Here is a 17,167-nt window from a genome sequence, read left to right as displayed (position 1 = left end):
TCAGCTAGTCAGCTCACAAAATCATAATTCTGTGTAAAGTTTTTTTCTCTCTCAAGACATCATCAAGTGATTCTAAGGTCTTCAAATTATAACAACTCTAGGTTTTTAAAGGATCCTGTGAGTATCATAAACGGAAAGTATTAATTGAACTTTGATGTGGATCAATCACATCAAAGTAAAGACTCTGGACATTGAATCATATAATGAAAATATCAAAGTGCCTTGTAAGCACAAAATGAACCAGATGTATTTATCACCAGGGGGGTGAGGGATGAGGGCCAAGGTACCACGGAAATTAGACCTTCTAAATGGCCTTTCATTTACTTGACCTGTGTCATTTTAAATTAGGTCAAATATTCTTACACAATATTTCACTATTTACATAATTAGTATTAAATGCCCATAGGACACTTTATCAGCACAGAGAGAAAATATGCTTTTCAATCCTCAGAAGCACATTACCTAATGTGTACATCCCTAGAAACATGTAATAATAGAACAGATTGGAAAAAGGTGAGAGGGAGGGAGAGCGAAGATGAGGACTCATGAATCAAGTCCATTATTACAATTATTCAGATCGCATGTGCATGTGTGTGAGTGTATATTCTTGTGTGTGTATAAACAGAAAGCTATATGTACATCTTGAACACGGAAGGGTTAGGAGTCTGCTCTTTTTAATCATAAACTATTTTCTCTGGTAACAAGATCTCCCTAACACTGGCACTGCTCAGTTGGAATCACAGTAGTCTATCCTTTACCCTGTAAATCATACGCACTGATTGTTAAAACTCACAAACCTACCTTAAAACTTGAATGGACTCTGTTGTTATAAAATATACCCAATGGAGTAAGTTCTGGTTTCGTTAAGAGCTGCAATCCACTGGATTCCCCAGTAGGTTCCTTGTGGAATAAATACCATATTCCAGCATCCTATAATTAAAAAGCCAAGGTCATTAAAAGCCTCCTTTTCTAAAGCCACTCTATGAAACTCACTCATAAACTAAGCTCTTCACAGGCAAGTTTAATCTTGTTAACATGAACTACTCATTGTTTCAGGTTAGGGATTGACTGTAAAAAGTTGGGTACTCATCTCGCACTCTCAAAGCAATTGCATCATGCTTTTCCAAACAGCAAACTTAATTTTGCTTGCAGGGTTGGACAAAAGATAGAAATACCTGGCTGACAGCAAAATTTATTTTCAAAATAACGTTCCCATTATTATCTACTTCAAAAAGGTATGCAGAATTAGAACCACACGAACGTTGCTCCGTCCCATGTGACCGGGATAGCACAGCTTTTTAGCAATACGGGGTTTTTTTCTGTTTACCTCCAAACCTGATCAATAGATGAGTCATACCTATTAAACAACTATCCGCTGACCTGCAGAGCTCACTGACTTCTTTCAAACAACTCCAATGCCCTTCCTGTCCTGAGGCAAATTTTTGCCAAGGGAAAAAAACCACCACACGCATGAATCAGGATGCTGTCTCAATGTGGATCCTGTCTGTTCAATTTCAGTATTAACAGGAGCAGAACGATTTGAAATGTTTTCACACTCAAAATAATACGTAAAAGTCAAAACTAAATGTTTTTAATCCCTGTGACTATTTTTTATTTTACAATTTAATTGAAAACCAGCCCCAGGTGAAGGACACTTCACGTGATGGAGCTTTGATTAAACAGGTTGTTAAAACTTAAACAGATAGTCCAAAAGTATGGTATTCGTTCAAATTTGGCAAACATTTATTTAGTGCCCACTGTGTGCTACGTGTACAGGAAGACTATTCTCAAAGTATTCATAGTTTAATGGGAAATACAGACAGAACTAAAACACAACATATGTAATAAGTACTATATTCGCTGTAACAAGAAGTCTTTTGGGAGCATGGAGGAGAGATGAATTTGAAAAGTATATATATCCTACACACCAAAATGAATGTAATAGTTGACATTTTTCTGTAAGTTTATAGATGGGTTTTAAAAAAAAAAATAAACTACTCTGAAAAGTGTGTGTGCTACCCCTGCTCTTTGGGACACAAAACAGACCACGGAAAAAGACTTGCGGTGTTGTGGAGAAGGCTCCATACCATAGCCCTAGAAACTGAGAGCAGAGTGAACCCTCCCAAGATATAATGCAGTTTGGGGATGGAGGTGGAGGAAGGAGGGTAAAGGGATAGTAGCTGTTTCCTGTTAAACACTGCGGTGTCAACACAGGTAAAGGGTACTTTGTAAAAGGCAGTGGAAAGGTACAAGTCGAAGGGGTTTGACTGACTTTGGGAAGAACACCCTTGCCAAAACATTACTGGAACAGTTTTTCTACAGAGAAAAGAAAGAACTCACTGAATGAAAAGGAAGACCATGCATGAGATGAGGAAGCTAGAGACCTGCTATCTTTTTTTCTCACATGAGCCCCAGTACGGGTTGCTGGCAATCTCACTTTACCATTTTCATGGACTATTTATAATTTGCTTTGATCTTCACCCCATGACTTCTGAAAACAGCTAAAATGAATCTCTGCTCTGGCTGGTCATTTGTAATGTAACATAGATCAGAAGATGATCCTGGGGTAAGATTGTTCATCACCTTCTTGGTCATCTTTACCCAAAAACTCACCTTTCAATTAAAAGCTCTCAACATAAACCCCACTTGGGCTTGACAAATATTTGATAAAAAATGAATGAATGGAAATCAGAAATGATTAAATGTCTAGGTATCTACCCTGTCAAATAAGAATTTCATGTTTTTAACGAAAATCACAGATGTAAATTTCACCATCACCTAGTAATGCCTGTCTTCTATTTACCTCAAAGAAATACTCCCTTCAACTAGTCTTTTACTTCACCCTGGAAAACAATGCTAGGTATTTCTTTCCTTTTTAAAATCTTAATAGCCATGATGTAGAAATATGAATATTTAGCACAGATATAGTCATAATAGTATAGTATCTAAAGATTCATGCTTATATTATAAATCAGCAGTTTTAAATCACACGCAATTATAAATGTAAACTTTTTCCTAGCTTATCCAGGGGACATTTCTGCCATCCAAAAATAGTGCATTCGTTTTCTTTTTAAGTTATTCTTGTGTTTGTAAAACAATTCAAGGCACACAGTTAATTTAAGGTACACAGTTGAGTTCAGCCGCTTTCCCATGGAGATAACATCCCCAGGTGTGTATGATTCCTGCATTTAACAAAAGGAGGTGCCCCTTGACCAGAGTGACAATTGTCATAGTATTCTACAGAATAATCCATTCCCATAAAGGAAAGTTAAAGCTTTCTTTGTTCATCAACACTAAAAACTGAAATGCTCTGTTATTCAGGCACTCCTGCTTAAATATAAGAAGCCAGAAAGACTGTACATTTACACATTAATATATTCTGAAAGTAACATAACCCTAAAGATTATCCCATCTCTTTTCTTCCATTTGGCATCTATCTTACTGTACTCAAAGATACTAAGTGGCATAAATGATTTCTTTTACACAGACAAGATCATTTTATTGGGACAATGCATAATTCTTTAACTTTGGTTATGGTCACATCTTTCTTCTGATTTTTACAATGTGGTATTTAATATTGATATATATTTTCTATTATCCATTTGATGGGCACCAGTTAAACAAGTTGAAAATTTAAAAATGGTAAGTTGAGCTAAATTTTAATGAGTTGACTCAATAAAATTCATGATGCAGGCCGACCCAGTGGCTCAGGTGGTTGGAGCACCGTGCTCCTAATGCCGAGGTCTCAGGTTCGATTCCCACATGGGCCAGTGAGCTAAGATTGTGAACAATGGCTCTCCCTGTAGCTAGGCTGCTGTAAGCAGCCAGAGGTCAGCGCGAGCTGCTATGAGCCGCTGCAGGCTGCTGTGTGCTGCTGCAGGCTGCTGTGTGCTGCCATGAGTGGCCATTGGCCAGTGTGAGTGGCTGGCAGTCGGCTTGAGTGGCCGGCAGCCATTGTGAGCAGCTGGCAGCCGGCAAGAGGTGCCGTGAGCTGCCAACTGGCGACCGACTGCCTCCTACTCAACTAGACTGAGAAACAACGGCTTGAACCAAAGTGGGGGGAGAGGCGGAAGAAGGGGGGAAAAATTCATGATGCAGAAATTACTAAATATTTCAAACTTAAAATTTTGTATTAAAAATATTCCAGTGAAATACAAAGATTCTTTTAAAAGTTTGCTTCAATGATGAAAAATAAATGGAGCATTATAAAATTCATATAATGCTATAAAAAGTTAAAATATTTTATCATTTTATTATTTGGTTATGGCCACATCTTTGTTCTGATTTTTACAATGTGGTATTTAATATTGATATATATTTTTTCTATTACCCATTTGATGGGCATTTTAACAAAAGTTAAAATATTTTATCATTATGCATACTTTTAATTATGGCTAGAGCTATTGTGGGTGAGGAACAAACTTTCCTTTATCCTCAAGGTTCTTCTGGCTGGTCTAATAATCAAACACACATGAGACAGGTTAGCAAGAGAAAATAACCAATTTTAACACATACATGTGTATGGGAACCCCACATACATAAGAGAGTCAGAGACCCCTACATGCACGAGAGGTTCAGAGACAGAAAGGGAACATAGGTATCTGAGACATTCTCAGCTAGGGATGGGGTAAAATACCTTGAGGGTTTCAAAAGGGGCTTCAAAGAGTTATGGCATAAATGATTTAAAAGAAACAGAAGAATCATATCAACAAGTAATATCAGAAAACAATGTGATGCGGCAGATTGCCACACATTATGTTACATCCATAACGTATCATCCATATACAAAGAATATTTATAAACATGAATATAAAAAAACTGAAAGCACTTCAATATTATTTACCTGTGAGCCTGCAGCCGCATTATTAATCAGATTATTGTTGGGATGAGCAATCCAGAAAGTTGAAACAGCCCTGCAAGGCATTTTTTAAGGTGATTTAAATATTCATCATGAAAAATCCTGCCCCCTAAAAACTTCCCCCAAAACCTCTTCTTCCAAAGTCAAAGGCCTTGATCATCATGCATAAGTTTCCTCTCTGCCAACTACTCACATACAGTCAGTGGTAGGCACAGGGACGTAATTTCCAAACACTTTTCCTCGCATGGTGGTGCACATGGAGTTATTCCTGTCAGTGGGGAGGAGGGTGCCAGGCTTGGTGAGGAGGCCCAGATTGTGGAACAAAGTATTTCTCTGTTCAACACCATCTTCCAAAAAGAAACAATGACCTAGTGTGTCAAATCCAATGGTGTCTTTTATCTGCAAAAATACAAGTGTATAATGTAATTGGTAACAAGATTGATTGTGGTTTAAGTAACAAGTGCTATTTAGTGTAGCATGGTTGGTACAAATGCAAAAAGAAGTTTTTATCTTATCTGAAGAGGCAAAGTCAAATGTCAGGTTTTATTGATCTCTGAAGAGAATAATTTGGTTAGCTAAAACAGTAGGCTTCCTTCACACAGAAAAACAGTTGAATTCTCAGTAAAATCAAGATAGTGTAAGACACGTAGTACAAAGCTTACTTATCTAAAATTGAGATGTCATGAGAATTAGGAGAGATAACTGCTTCAACAATATCCATCAACATAACGTGAGGCTACTTACAAGCAAGCCATCCGTCGCATGAACAGTGATGCATCGGGAGAAGCTGTGATGAATAGACAGTCCGTCCACAGATGTTGCGGGTCTGTATCCTCCTTTATAATCGACGTCTCCACACAGATGAAAATGAAGAGGATATCGTCCCAGCTGCTGCTGACCCATGTGTTTCAATTCCACATAAGAAAGATGGACTGAAGTAAAATTTTTCCTTATCTATAAAACAAGGTAACCAAAATCAAATGATAAATTTCATCATAGGAAAGCAGCAAAATATAATGTTTTAATAGAACATGTCTGAAGAAGAATACATATTAAAATATTTATTGTCTTTCCTATCCTATTTTCCAAGATCCCCAGTTAATAATTTAGCAAATGCTCCTTTACATAAGTGACTGCTTGAAAGAGCTATAGAAATAGCATTTTATTAGGAATAAAAGGAAATATAACCAGGAAAGTTGCAGAAATGATTTCCGTATACGTGTTTTGATTTGTTCACATATTCTGGTCAGTTCCAGTCTCATGTTGTTCTTTTGTAACTGCCACTACAGTTTGATAGTTATTTCTAAATCATCCCTGAGTAGTTTTGTTAGCACATAATATGGTTTACTCAGAGTTCTTTTTAAAAATTCCTCTGTGATCCACAACTGGAGCACTCTCATTATTTTTACACACTGCATTTTCAATCATACTACTAAAAACAGAGAAATAATACTGACCCACATTTCAGAAATCAGTGTAACAGAAATGTTGCTAACAAGCATAGCCCACTCCATGCACAAAAACTAATTTTAAAACACATGTAGCCAAAACGCAACCCAGAAGTCCAATAAATAAGTACACAGAGCAAAGCTTACCACACAGTAAGCACTCAATACTTTTATAAAATAAAAATCTGCATATAAAAAAATATTTTTACAGGGGTGGCCAGTCAGCTCAGTTGGTTAGAGCGTGGTGCTGGTGGCACCAAGGTTGTTGGTTCATCCCCACATGGGCCACTGTGAGCTGCCCCCTCCTTAAAAAAAAAAAAAAAAAAAAAAAACTCTTTCTCTCTCTCTCTCTATATATATATATATGTATGTATGTATGTGTATATATATATGTTTCTTTTTGCAGAAATCTATTTTGTATATGTATACTGCTACTGCTTATACTGTCATAATATCATGTTTTAAAAAGAACTAATTGATTCTTTCATACCAAGGTTATTTGCTTTGTTTTGTTTTTGTCTCTCTATAATTGGTTCTTCCCAATATATTAATTCTTTGTAAGACGATTCTTAAATGGCTTAAGCATAGGTCCACGTCAACTAAATGAACATATAAATTTTTTCTTTTAATGATCTAAAAATCTCCTCTTTGCCATTTGATAGAGAAATAAAGTATGATTTCTTTTTAATACCCTTATAGATCTCATTCCAAAACTTGAAAGATTTCTTTTTTCAAATATATTTAGCAAGCAGGGTTTCCAAGAACTCATCAAATCCTTTTGCCTACCATGACATGGCCCCCAAAGGTATCATAATCAAAGAATTGGCACTGGTTTTCAGCATAGCATGAGTCTTCCATTTCTCCACGGATTACAACATTCCGGGTAAGAATTCCAACCTCAGCTCTCATGTCTACACCATCTATGATCTCACCCATGTGCAGGAACTGAGGGGTTTCTAGTTGGTGTGGGCAAGGGAAAAAGAACATTAGAACAGAGAAAACATGGAACTTATATCAAAAAGACAGTCCTATTTATTCTGTAACCCCAAGACATTATCAAAATTTATTGTCTGCTTCCATTCTTTAATACCTCAGAATCACAGAATCCCCAAAAGCAAGGATTTTGAAGATTATCTAGTTAACCACCCACCCAATGCCCAAACCCTCACTACCAACTGTCAAATCCTCACACAGAGTTTGCTTCTTCCTGAAGCTCAATTCTCTCTTACACAGCACCAATAATCTGGAATCTACTTAAGAATGTATGTGTCTCTCTAGTCCCTGTCCATATGCTCTGGTCCTACTCCCCTGAGGACACATGAAGAGCCAAATACATGGTGAGTCCAGAAAAACTAATGGTTTGTAGATGTTGATAACAGGGTGTCAAGTTGTCTTTGTTTCTACTTCAAAGCTAAAGTAATCGGCATTCCCACATGAACAGTACAGAAATTACCATCTTTCTTATTTTCATATTATGCATTCTTTAAATTCCCAACTTTTTTGGAAGTTAAAAATACTTTAATAATGAGCTTCTCTCTGATGGTTTTATTATATAAACTCAGGGAAAAAACTACAAATGCATCAAGCAGTTGAGATCATGGAGATTCATTATCATGCAGACTTGTTAACAAGGGTGGGAATTTCCAAACAAAATGAAAGCCAGATGTATCATAATTTTCTGGGATTTTTGCTTTGTTTTCTTTTGTTTTCCGCTTATGCCCTGTACTATCAAGAAGGAAAAGTACAACACTGAAGCACAGAGAAAAAGTGCTAAGTGAGCAAATCATCCTTTTTTTTTTAAAGCAAAAAATTTTCCCTTAAACTTCTAAGCTGTAAATTATCCATTAAGTGGATACTTATCAAACAGTTACTGTAAGGTCTGGTTTTGTACCATAAATGTATAATCTTGAGTACAGTAGCAAGTAAAGGAATATAATGAGTGACATGTAGAATGAATTCTGTAACTGAAGCAATGCGAGAAGAAGCTTTACCTATTACCAGGCTCAGAATAAGTACCTGATAAATGTCACCCATTCTTTCTAAAGATAGTTTATAGTAAGAATCTCATGTGCATCCTCTCCCTCAAAAAAAATAAAATAAAATAATACATTATTCAAAATTATGATAGGAAACGTAGTCTTATTAAAGTAACTTTTTGGTTCCATTTTAATATTAATGAGATCTACTTTTTGTCAGGAAGTAGGCACTCAAAAACCATGCATATTTTTTAATTAAGAAGACAAACTTCTATTAAACAAACTAATCTGGTTGAATGGCTGGGTTTACTATTATTTGACAGTGGAAAATTAATAAGAAGTTGGAAAGGATTTTGGAAAACAATCAATCCACCTAGTCTGCATATTTTAAACAAAGAAACAAGCATGACACACGGTGGTGGTGGTGGTGGTGGTGGTGGTGGTGGTGGTGGTGGTGGTGGTGGTGGTGATGGTGGTGGTGGTGGTGATTGAGAAAAAAAAAAAAAAGACTCCAGGAATCAAATCTCAAGAAAAAAAGTTTTTCCCAAAAAGCATTCTGAGTGGTCTAATACCTTTGACTTTGACCTGGAAACGGCTGCACTCTGGACAGGGGAGAAGTGTGAACTCCTCTGCTTGGTACATGGAATAATCTGTGCTTGCGACCACAATCTGGTCTCCGGGTTTCCAGCTACTAACATCATCCATCAGATGAAGCTTCACTCCATCCACAACTTCTACCCGAAAACCTGAAAGAGAAACGCCTAAACCACAAAGCAAAAAAGAAAGTGGTGCATTATTAGCAGGAATTTTGTCTTTTTAATATCAACCCACTCACAGATTAACAAATTAAAAGTTAAGATAAATGCAAGTCAGAAAATGTTTACTAATGGTAACCATGTGGAAGTCACTAAGCAGATACTAATGATTAAAAGATGCTAATAGAGACCCCGCCAAGAGGAAAGAGCCCCATGCACCCCTCACCAGAATATAACATACTGATCTGGTACTCCTTTAAGATAATGACTCTAAGGGACAATAAGAGGAGTGAGAAAAATACATTTACTTAAGTTAAGGGAATCAAAAGAAGGAAAACTCAGGCATGGCACAAGGAATAATACGGATATTCTTACAGCCTTCACACAACTATCCTGATAAAACCGAACCTGATCAAGTCTTGGATTCTGTTCCTTTCCACTGGGATCTACCCTGCTTTTCTATTTCTACAAAGCACCTCCACCCCCCCACCCCAAGAAAAGAGATACCTAATAAAGGTAACGTATTTTTTTAATATGTTTATTACATCCAGATACTAAAGTCTATAATAAAATTTTGTCCAAATCATAATATAATAACAACTAATAATACTAATAAGAGCTAAAAAGTTGTTGGGACTTCACACACATAATAACCTTTCATCAAAACAACTGAGAAATAGGAAATACAATACGCATTAGACATGAAAAAACCAAAGGTCAGGGAGTTTGAATAACAGCTAAAAAATGGGAGACCCCATAAGCGAATGCCAATCTAATTCAGATCCCAATTCCTTAACCTCTATACGTATTATTCTGCCTTCCCAAGAATCAAATAAATAGGTTAGGAACAGAGCTAATAAAAACTTTGTGACCATAACAACAATCACTACCCCAAATTTCAGATGCTTACCAAAAAAATTATCTAAAACAGGACAACTAAACATTAATTTTTTTCACAAAAACTTCATACAAATTTCAAAAATGCTTTAAAATATGACCAAAGGATGATTTTAAGCAAAAATTGTTTTAAAAGACTAGATAAATAAGTTTTGACTGAAACGATCGTTAGAATTAGGTTCTGTTTTTTGGTTTTTTGGTTTTAACCCAGAAGGTTAGATGGGGGAGATCTGTATTATTCCATAACTCCTCACTTTTTTTTTTTTTTTACTTTAGAAGAAAATTCTGCCTACTATTTTCTCCTATCGGCATTACTGAATTGGAAGTATGAAAGGAAACGAGTTCATCCTCCCTGCTTCCTGGAGAGGATTTCTAACCTCTTCCAGAAAGTAAGAGTCATTGAGAACATGGGACACAAACAATATCCTACGATAGAGAGACAGCTAGAACGTACCCTCATCCAGTCGTCAGCAATGTGGAAATGAAAACAAAATTTCCCACAGAGGAAATGTTGACACAAAATTTTTCAGTAATCATCTTCTGCCCGGAATCTTACTGCAGGCAGTTGTACTAAACTTTTCATGCAGGTCCAAATTTCTACTAAGAAATACTTCTCACCCACGGATGCTTTTTGCCAGAGGCAACCACGACGTGGTATAAAAAGCAGTATAGTCTTGTGGAGGCAGAAAGCTGAGGCTTGATTCCAGCTTTTTTGCCCATAATAGACACCACCTCCTCACCCCAAACCCAGAAGGTTGCTTTTGAGGCAACATGTGAAAAGTTCCTGTGACATGATAGGAACTCTACTTGTCTGTCTGTTTTAAAGCAAAAGACTTTCTCTAATTATGATACAAAATACACTACTATAACCCAAATCATGTTTGTACCATCGTTAAAATAGCTAACACGTACTGACTGAGTGCTTACTATACACAGTGTTAAACGTCCTATACTTCACACTTGATACTCACAGCAGCCCTATATGGTAGTTTCAATTATTATCTCCATTTTCCAGATGAAAAAACTGAAGGTGAGGAAGTTCAAGTTGCATGCTCACCAACATGGAGCAAGTGAAAGAGCTGGGACATGAACCTAGGCATTCTCTCACCAGACATCCATCTTTGTATAAACACTTTGCTACATGGCTACTAACAACAGGGGTATGAGCACAGTCTAGAATAAGCCTTTCTGGATAATTACAGACATAATAAAGCACCTCTTACTCATTTCTCATTTGTTTGAGTAAAATGTTTGGGTGGAAAAGAAACATTGTGGGCAAGCACCGACAGGAAGCTGCCACGCTGTACCTGAAGCCAAAAATCTGGCACAAAAAAAAAAATTATGTGAGCCTCAAGAGAAAAAAGTCAAAAGCACCCTAAACACCCAGTGCTAGGCATCAGTCAAACAAAGTATAGCTCTTCTGGAAGATGGATTATACTTCAAAGTACATTAAAGAAAATGTAGACAAGAGATAACTTTACAATAAGTTACTTAAAGAGAGGAAAATAGGTTAAAACAAAATGAACACTAGCAGAAAGAACATAAACACATAAGATAAGAAAATGAGAAGTTTGTCTCTCCGGCTTCCACACCAATACATCTTTTGCCAAATGTTGGCATACTTTCAACTTCATCTGACTTGCCATACGAGGCAACTGTCGCTTTGGATTTATAGCGGCATTTTTCTGCTCCAATATGAAGCGCCCCACCATCCTTGATCAGGATGTAACGAGTCCTCAAAGTAATATTTCCGGATCCATCTTTATGGGCTCAAAAGTAATATCTGCTGACATATCCGCATAAAGAGAAGAGGCCAAGTACAAGATCATGTTCATTGTCACAGAGCACAACTCACCCTATCACACCCAGATTGGTTCAATGGGTACCAATCCAGGAAACAAATCCATTTCCACTAGTTAACCCAAGGATCATGAACAAAGTCCAGTTGAGGGTGTGCAATCTAGAACAGATCATTCTCTAGTCAAGAAAGAACCCTTGAGTCTAAAAGATCAAGTACATTAAGGAAACTATAGAGTCTGCCTTCAACCAGTTGAGAATGCCATTTGAATACAATACCTGTTTTAAAAAAAAAAATCTGTCACAATACTTACCAATGTCTTACAAGGGTATAAACTGTACTTGCCTACCTTCAATCCATTCACTATACGCTGTCACAGAGAACTTCTGACCGTCCACTGTGTGAAATTCTCTCTGTGCAAGAGCCTTTCCTCCACTGCTATGATTTTCATAGTTTCTCACAGATTCATTGCAAGCTGTACTTCCACCATCAATGACACCAACCAAAGCCCAAGCTTGCCTAGAAGGAAAAAGAGCATGTGCATTTGATTTTTTGTGATAGTATTGAACCAAATCCCTGACACAGATGTGAGGTCAGGTACCGTTGAATTCCCGAATTTCATTTCTGTCAATCCCTACACCTTTTTCTCCATATGAGATTGCAAATCCAAACTTTGACTGAGTAATTGACGTCATAGAAAGAAATGCACCTGGATTTTAAATCCTTGTTAGTCCAGCTCTGTAACAGGTGACACACCAGTTACTGTGACTTCAATTAATCATTGACTTCCTTCTTCAGTACACACCCATTACATTCACTATCATTCTGGCCACACACCCATTTATTTTTCCTTCTTTTACAATTTTTTCCTTCTTTTAAAACCTGCTCTCTTTTTATCTCTCTTCTTCAATGTTCTCCGATCTAGCTGCATAACAGAATCACATAGTGAGCTTTCAGAACATACATCAATGGTCCGACCCAGCCCAGACCAATGAATTAGTACGTTTTTCAAGTCCCCCAGATGGTATGAATGTGTAGCCACACTTGAGAACCACTGAGTTACAGCAGTGGTTCTCAAACATCAATAGACATCAAATCACTTGGAGGGCTTGTTAAATCAGCTTGCTGGGCTGAACCCTCTGTTTGAGATGGGGTCAGAGAATCTGCATTTCTAACAAGTTCCCAGATGATGGAGATGCTGCTGCTGCTGCTGCTGCTGCTGCTGCTGCTGCTGCTGCTGCTGCTGAGAACCCTGCGTTAGCGTCAGAGGTTAGAGCAGTAGTTATCAACCCTGACTATACATCAATTACCTGGGAATCCTGGATGTATATGATCTAAGGTGGGCCCTGGGCATCTGGATTTTTTTAAATCTCAGGTGTACAAGTAAGGCTGAGATCCACTGGGTTACTGGCTTCTTAACATTCTTAAATCAAAGATGCAGAATCACTATCCAACAGATATTACATGCTGTGTCTATTTGTTAAAAGCAATGTGTTTGAAAATGCCATTTTTTTTTCCTGTGATACTGTAATAAACATCCCAGTGCCTTGCTTAACTTGTGGTCACACTCTACCAAAAATAAATAAATAACAAAGACAAATGTGCCTTAAGACTCCTAGTTGAAAACATGAAAAGAAAAATGTCAACTTCCTTTTCAGGGGGTGGGGGTGAGGGGGGGTGGAATGTAATCTATGCCAGACAGATGGCCGGATAGTCACAGATAAAACTTAACCAAAGCATGCCTACATCCTTATAAATTTCACCTCCGCCCCTGTCTGGATTAGCTACTCTTTGCCTGACAATGCTTTATAGCTCTATTTATATTCCTTGACACAACAGCAAGAATCAAATGAAGAATGTCTCAATTTATTACCTCCTGTGCGAGAGGGAGAGAGGGAAAATATCAGAGGCTTCCTTTATTTACCAGGACTGCCTCAGCAACTATAAAACAATGTTCTATTCTATTGACATTATCTCCAGAACACTCCTACTTCCCTCCTCCACTTGAGGAAAATTTCAGTGCACCAGGACATTATCTTCAAAGGAGTATGTTTATGCACACTGGAGATAATGTCAAAGCAATGGAACGTTGGCAAAGGATCATAACTCGAATTCCTCCATCAAATCAGCAGCCACATTTTAAAGGGAATTTAGAAACCAGTAAGGAGAGTAACCAAAAAACAGGGGGGATGACACAAAATAGTCATAGCTAACAATCACACAAATCTAGAACAAGAATGGCACAAAGAAACAAAAGTTGTAACCCCTGGTGTTACTGGATAATGAAATCAAGTAGGAGTCTAACTTTGAAAAGACCATGATGCTTCATTCCCAGATCTATAAACAACAGAAATGCATGCATATGTGCATCAAGAGATGAGTAAACACATTCAAAGAAGCACTTTTGATAACAGAGGTCCAAACTGGGAAACCACCCAGATATCCAGCAGTGAATACATTGTGAAATAAACAAACAATAGAAAATAAGCAGTAATGAAAATGTGCCAGGACTACATGCAACAACATAAATGACAATTAGTAAGAGTTGAGCAAAGAAGCTAGACACAAAATATGATACATTGTCTGCCCTCATTTATATGAAGTTCAAAACCAGACAAACCTAAACTTCAGTATTCTCCACAAATTCAGGAGAGTGGTTACCTGGGGTGAGTAGAGGGAGTGATCAGTGAACAGGAGGGGGCAGGAGGGGGGCTTCCACTGGCAATGTTCTGTCTTGAACTGGACGGTAACTACCCAGGTATCACATAGCACTAAGTCATTCAACTCTACATTCTTGTTTTTTAGCACTTGTCTGTTTGTGTATTATATATTATTTATATTATTTATATTACTTTTAAAACCCACTTCTGAGGTTTTGCACATGCTAAGTGTCTTCCTCTGTCTGGAAAGACCTCCTTCTCCACTGCCTAGATAGCACCCACCATCCTTCCCTCTTTCTTGCTTTTGGGAAGCCTCCACTGACTATCCCAGGCCAACTTGGGGGCTCTTTCTACACACACTTCCATTACAGCCTGTGGATGGAGCAATGTCTCACTGGACAATACTCATCTACTTAGGTCTAGATCAGGGGTGTCAAAACTGTAGCCCGCAGGCCAACTGCGGTCCATAATCCATTGTTAATTGGCCCGCAGCAAATTCCAAAAAATATATTTAGCTTACTTAAATAAATCAGGTGAGACAATACGTACTTCACCTCGAGTGAGTGGCCCGGCTGTTTGTGTATTTTACCGCATATGGCCCTTGGTAAAAAACGTTGAAAAAAGTTTGGACACCCCTGGTTTAGATTAAACAACGCTCTGAGATGGTGTCCTTTCATCTAAGCGTCTTCAGGTACCCAGCTCTTAGCACCTCCGAAATACTCCCTGGGTGAACAAAAAGTGTTTTTAAAACAAGACAGACCTTTTTGCTTCACTACCTTTGTCTTCTTAACTTTCTCCAGAATTTCTGTAGATAATATTCCATTCCAACAACCACATTTCCAAAGGAAAAAAAAGATTTAGATCAACCAACCATCAAAAAATAATAAAATAATAACTAGATCATTTCAACATGTGAGTTCTGAAACTCTCTTACTTTTCACCGCAGATATTCCCTCACTTTACTAACAGTAGGCAGAATTGAAACTTCTGGTTTTTGAATTAAATGTTGAGCCGGCTACTTTCCCAGATGCAGGGCTGCAGTAGGAAACCATGGCTAACTAGAATACGGCACAGGAAGCATAAATAAGAGAAATGAACCCTACTATCCTGATGCAGTTCCCAGCCCTCCACCTTCTTCCTTCCCACAGGAACCAGACCTCCAGAGACCTGCACCAAGCAAATAAGCAGATCCCAATTAGTATGCAAACGATTTCAAAAAAAATGAAAGAAAAAACTGTTAACGTTCCACCCCCTTAGGCTCTTAAAACAACTTTCACTCCTTAGCAGGGAATTGAGTGTGAAACGTTCAACTCTTAAGTTGCCTCAATTAGCCTGAGTTTCCTATGACATACTTCAGAAGGTAATGAAAGTGGGATATAAATTGTCCTTGAACTGCCTGACCGTTGTTTTTTTTTCAATACCACATTTCTGTCCTTTTCACAAGCTTAGCGCTACAGTTCCCAAAGTGCTTCATAAACCAAAGCTAAGAAAAGAGCTTATGTAACCAGATTCCTGTCTTCCAGTCCCATGTTTCAATGTAAGAGGCAACCAGTCCTCCAAATGGTGGTGGCCATTCTGACCTGAAGTCAGACTGTGGTGTCTTCTGTGTCTTTGTCCACTCTTGCTCTCCGTTCACAGAGACGTAGACTCTCACACATAGCTGGGAAGGAAAGTACAAAAGGTATGCCCACCTGTAGCCCAGTCCTTGGATCAGCTTACTTCCCAGCCGGTCCTGGATCATTTGTATGGTTCCCTGTAAGAGGCTTTTGGCAGCTGAATCTCCGACAGCGATAGCAACAATCCGTCCTGGAGCCTGGCCTCTCAGAAATTCCTGAAGTCGTCTGCTCTCATTGTGGAATTCGTGGGTGTCAAACCTCTCACTTTCCAAAATTTTGGCCGTGTCTTGATCAATGACCCTGACATTGAGGCCCCTGAAAAAGCCCTTTTCAAAGGCATAGGACCCATAGGTCAAGCCTGAGGAGTTCAGAGTTCTAGCCAACAACGTCCACGATGCCTTCTGTGCCCCGTGTAACTCCAGTGTCCCTCCAGCTTCCACACCAATAAATTTTTTGCCAAATGTTGGCATACTTTCACCTTCATCTGACTTGCCATACAAGACAATTGTCGCTTTGGATTTATAGCGGCATTTTTCTGCTCCAATATGAAGCGCCCCACCATCCTTGATCAGGATGTAACGAGTCCTCAAAGTAATATTTCTGGATCCATCTTTATCATCCCCAAATACAAGCAGTCCTGCAGAGAATAACACTAGTATCAGCCAACTTCTGAAACATCTTTCTGAGATACAGAGAAATAGATTTCACCTTGAGAAGGAAAAACAGACTCTCCCATAACTAAGTTGGGAGAAAGAATTTACTAAGGGTCTAGATAGAGAATTAAACCTGTTTTCCAAACATGTTAAAGGAAGAAATGAAGAGCTCATATCTCAACACACTAAAAATTCTCATGCGAATGAATTTCAATCCATTCACTTTCAAGGTACGAGTAAATCATTTCTTAGAACTGTGTCTAACAGCCTACAAATCTGAATCTCGTTTTTCCATATGCTAACTCATGCTAATTATCACTCTACGTAGCTGCAACAAATATTTGATTATGAGAAATCACCTTCTGGAACTGTTTCCTTTTCTATAAATCAAGTATCTTGAGTGATTTCTAAGGTCCTTCTTCCTTTTGAATTCTATGGTTCTACCTTAGGAACTTTTTATGTCTCCATGGTTAGAGTGACACCACATTCTAAAGGCTAAGTATAAT

General features: G+C 38.0%; 1 protein-coding gene across 5 annotated transcripts in view; it reads right to left on the bottom strand.

The window, feature by feature from the left end:
* Positions 1-17,167, bottom strand: part of CEMIP2 (cell migration inducing hyaluronidase 2) — a 70,810-nt gene that overhangs the window by 32,322 nt on the left and 21,321 nt on the right. For all 5 annotated transcript variants that reach the window (XM_019730812.3, XM_019730821.3, XM_074330562.2 and 2 more), the window contains exons 4-11: positions 16,084-16,645; positions 12,082-12,251; positions 8,855-9,043; positions 7,093-7,262; positions 5,603-5,812; positions 5,052-5,257; positions 4,844-4,913; positions 802-930 (exon numbers count right to left, since the gene is read on the bottom strand). In XM_019730812.3, coding sequence (XP_019586371.2) covers positions 802-930; positions 4,844-4,913; positions 5,052-5,257; positions 5,603-5,812; positions 7,093-7,262; positions 8,855-9,043; positions 12,082-12,251; positions 16,084-16,645 — 1,706 coding nt within the window. The remainder of the gene's footprint in view (positions 1-801; positions 931-4,843; positions 4,914-5,051; positions 5,258-5,602; positions 5,813-7,092; positions 7,263-8,854; positions 9,044-12,081; positions 12,252-16,083; positions 16,646-17,167) is intronic.

The sequence above is a fragment of the Rhinolophus sinicus genome, chromosome 16 (genome assembly GCF_057876585.1).
Source record: "Rhinolophus sinicus isolate RSI-liver-muscle chromosome 16, RSI-T2T, whole genome shotgun sequence".
Lineage (NCBI taxonomy): Eukaryota > Metazoa > Chordata > Mammalia > Chiroptera > Rhinolophidae > Rhinolophus > Rhinolophus sinicus.
This window is presented reverse-complemented; position numbering and strand designations above follow the sequence as displayed.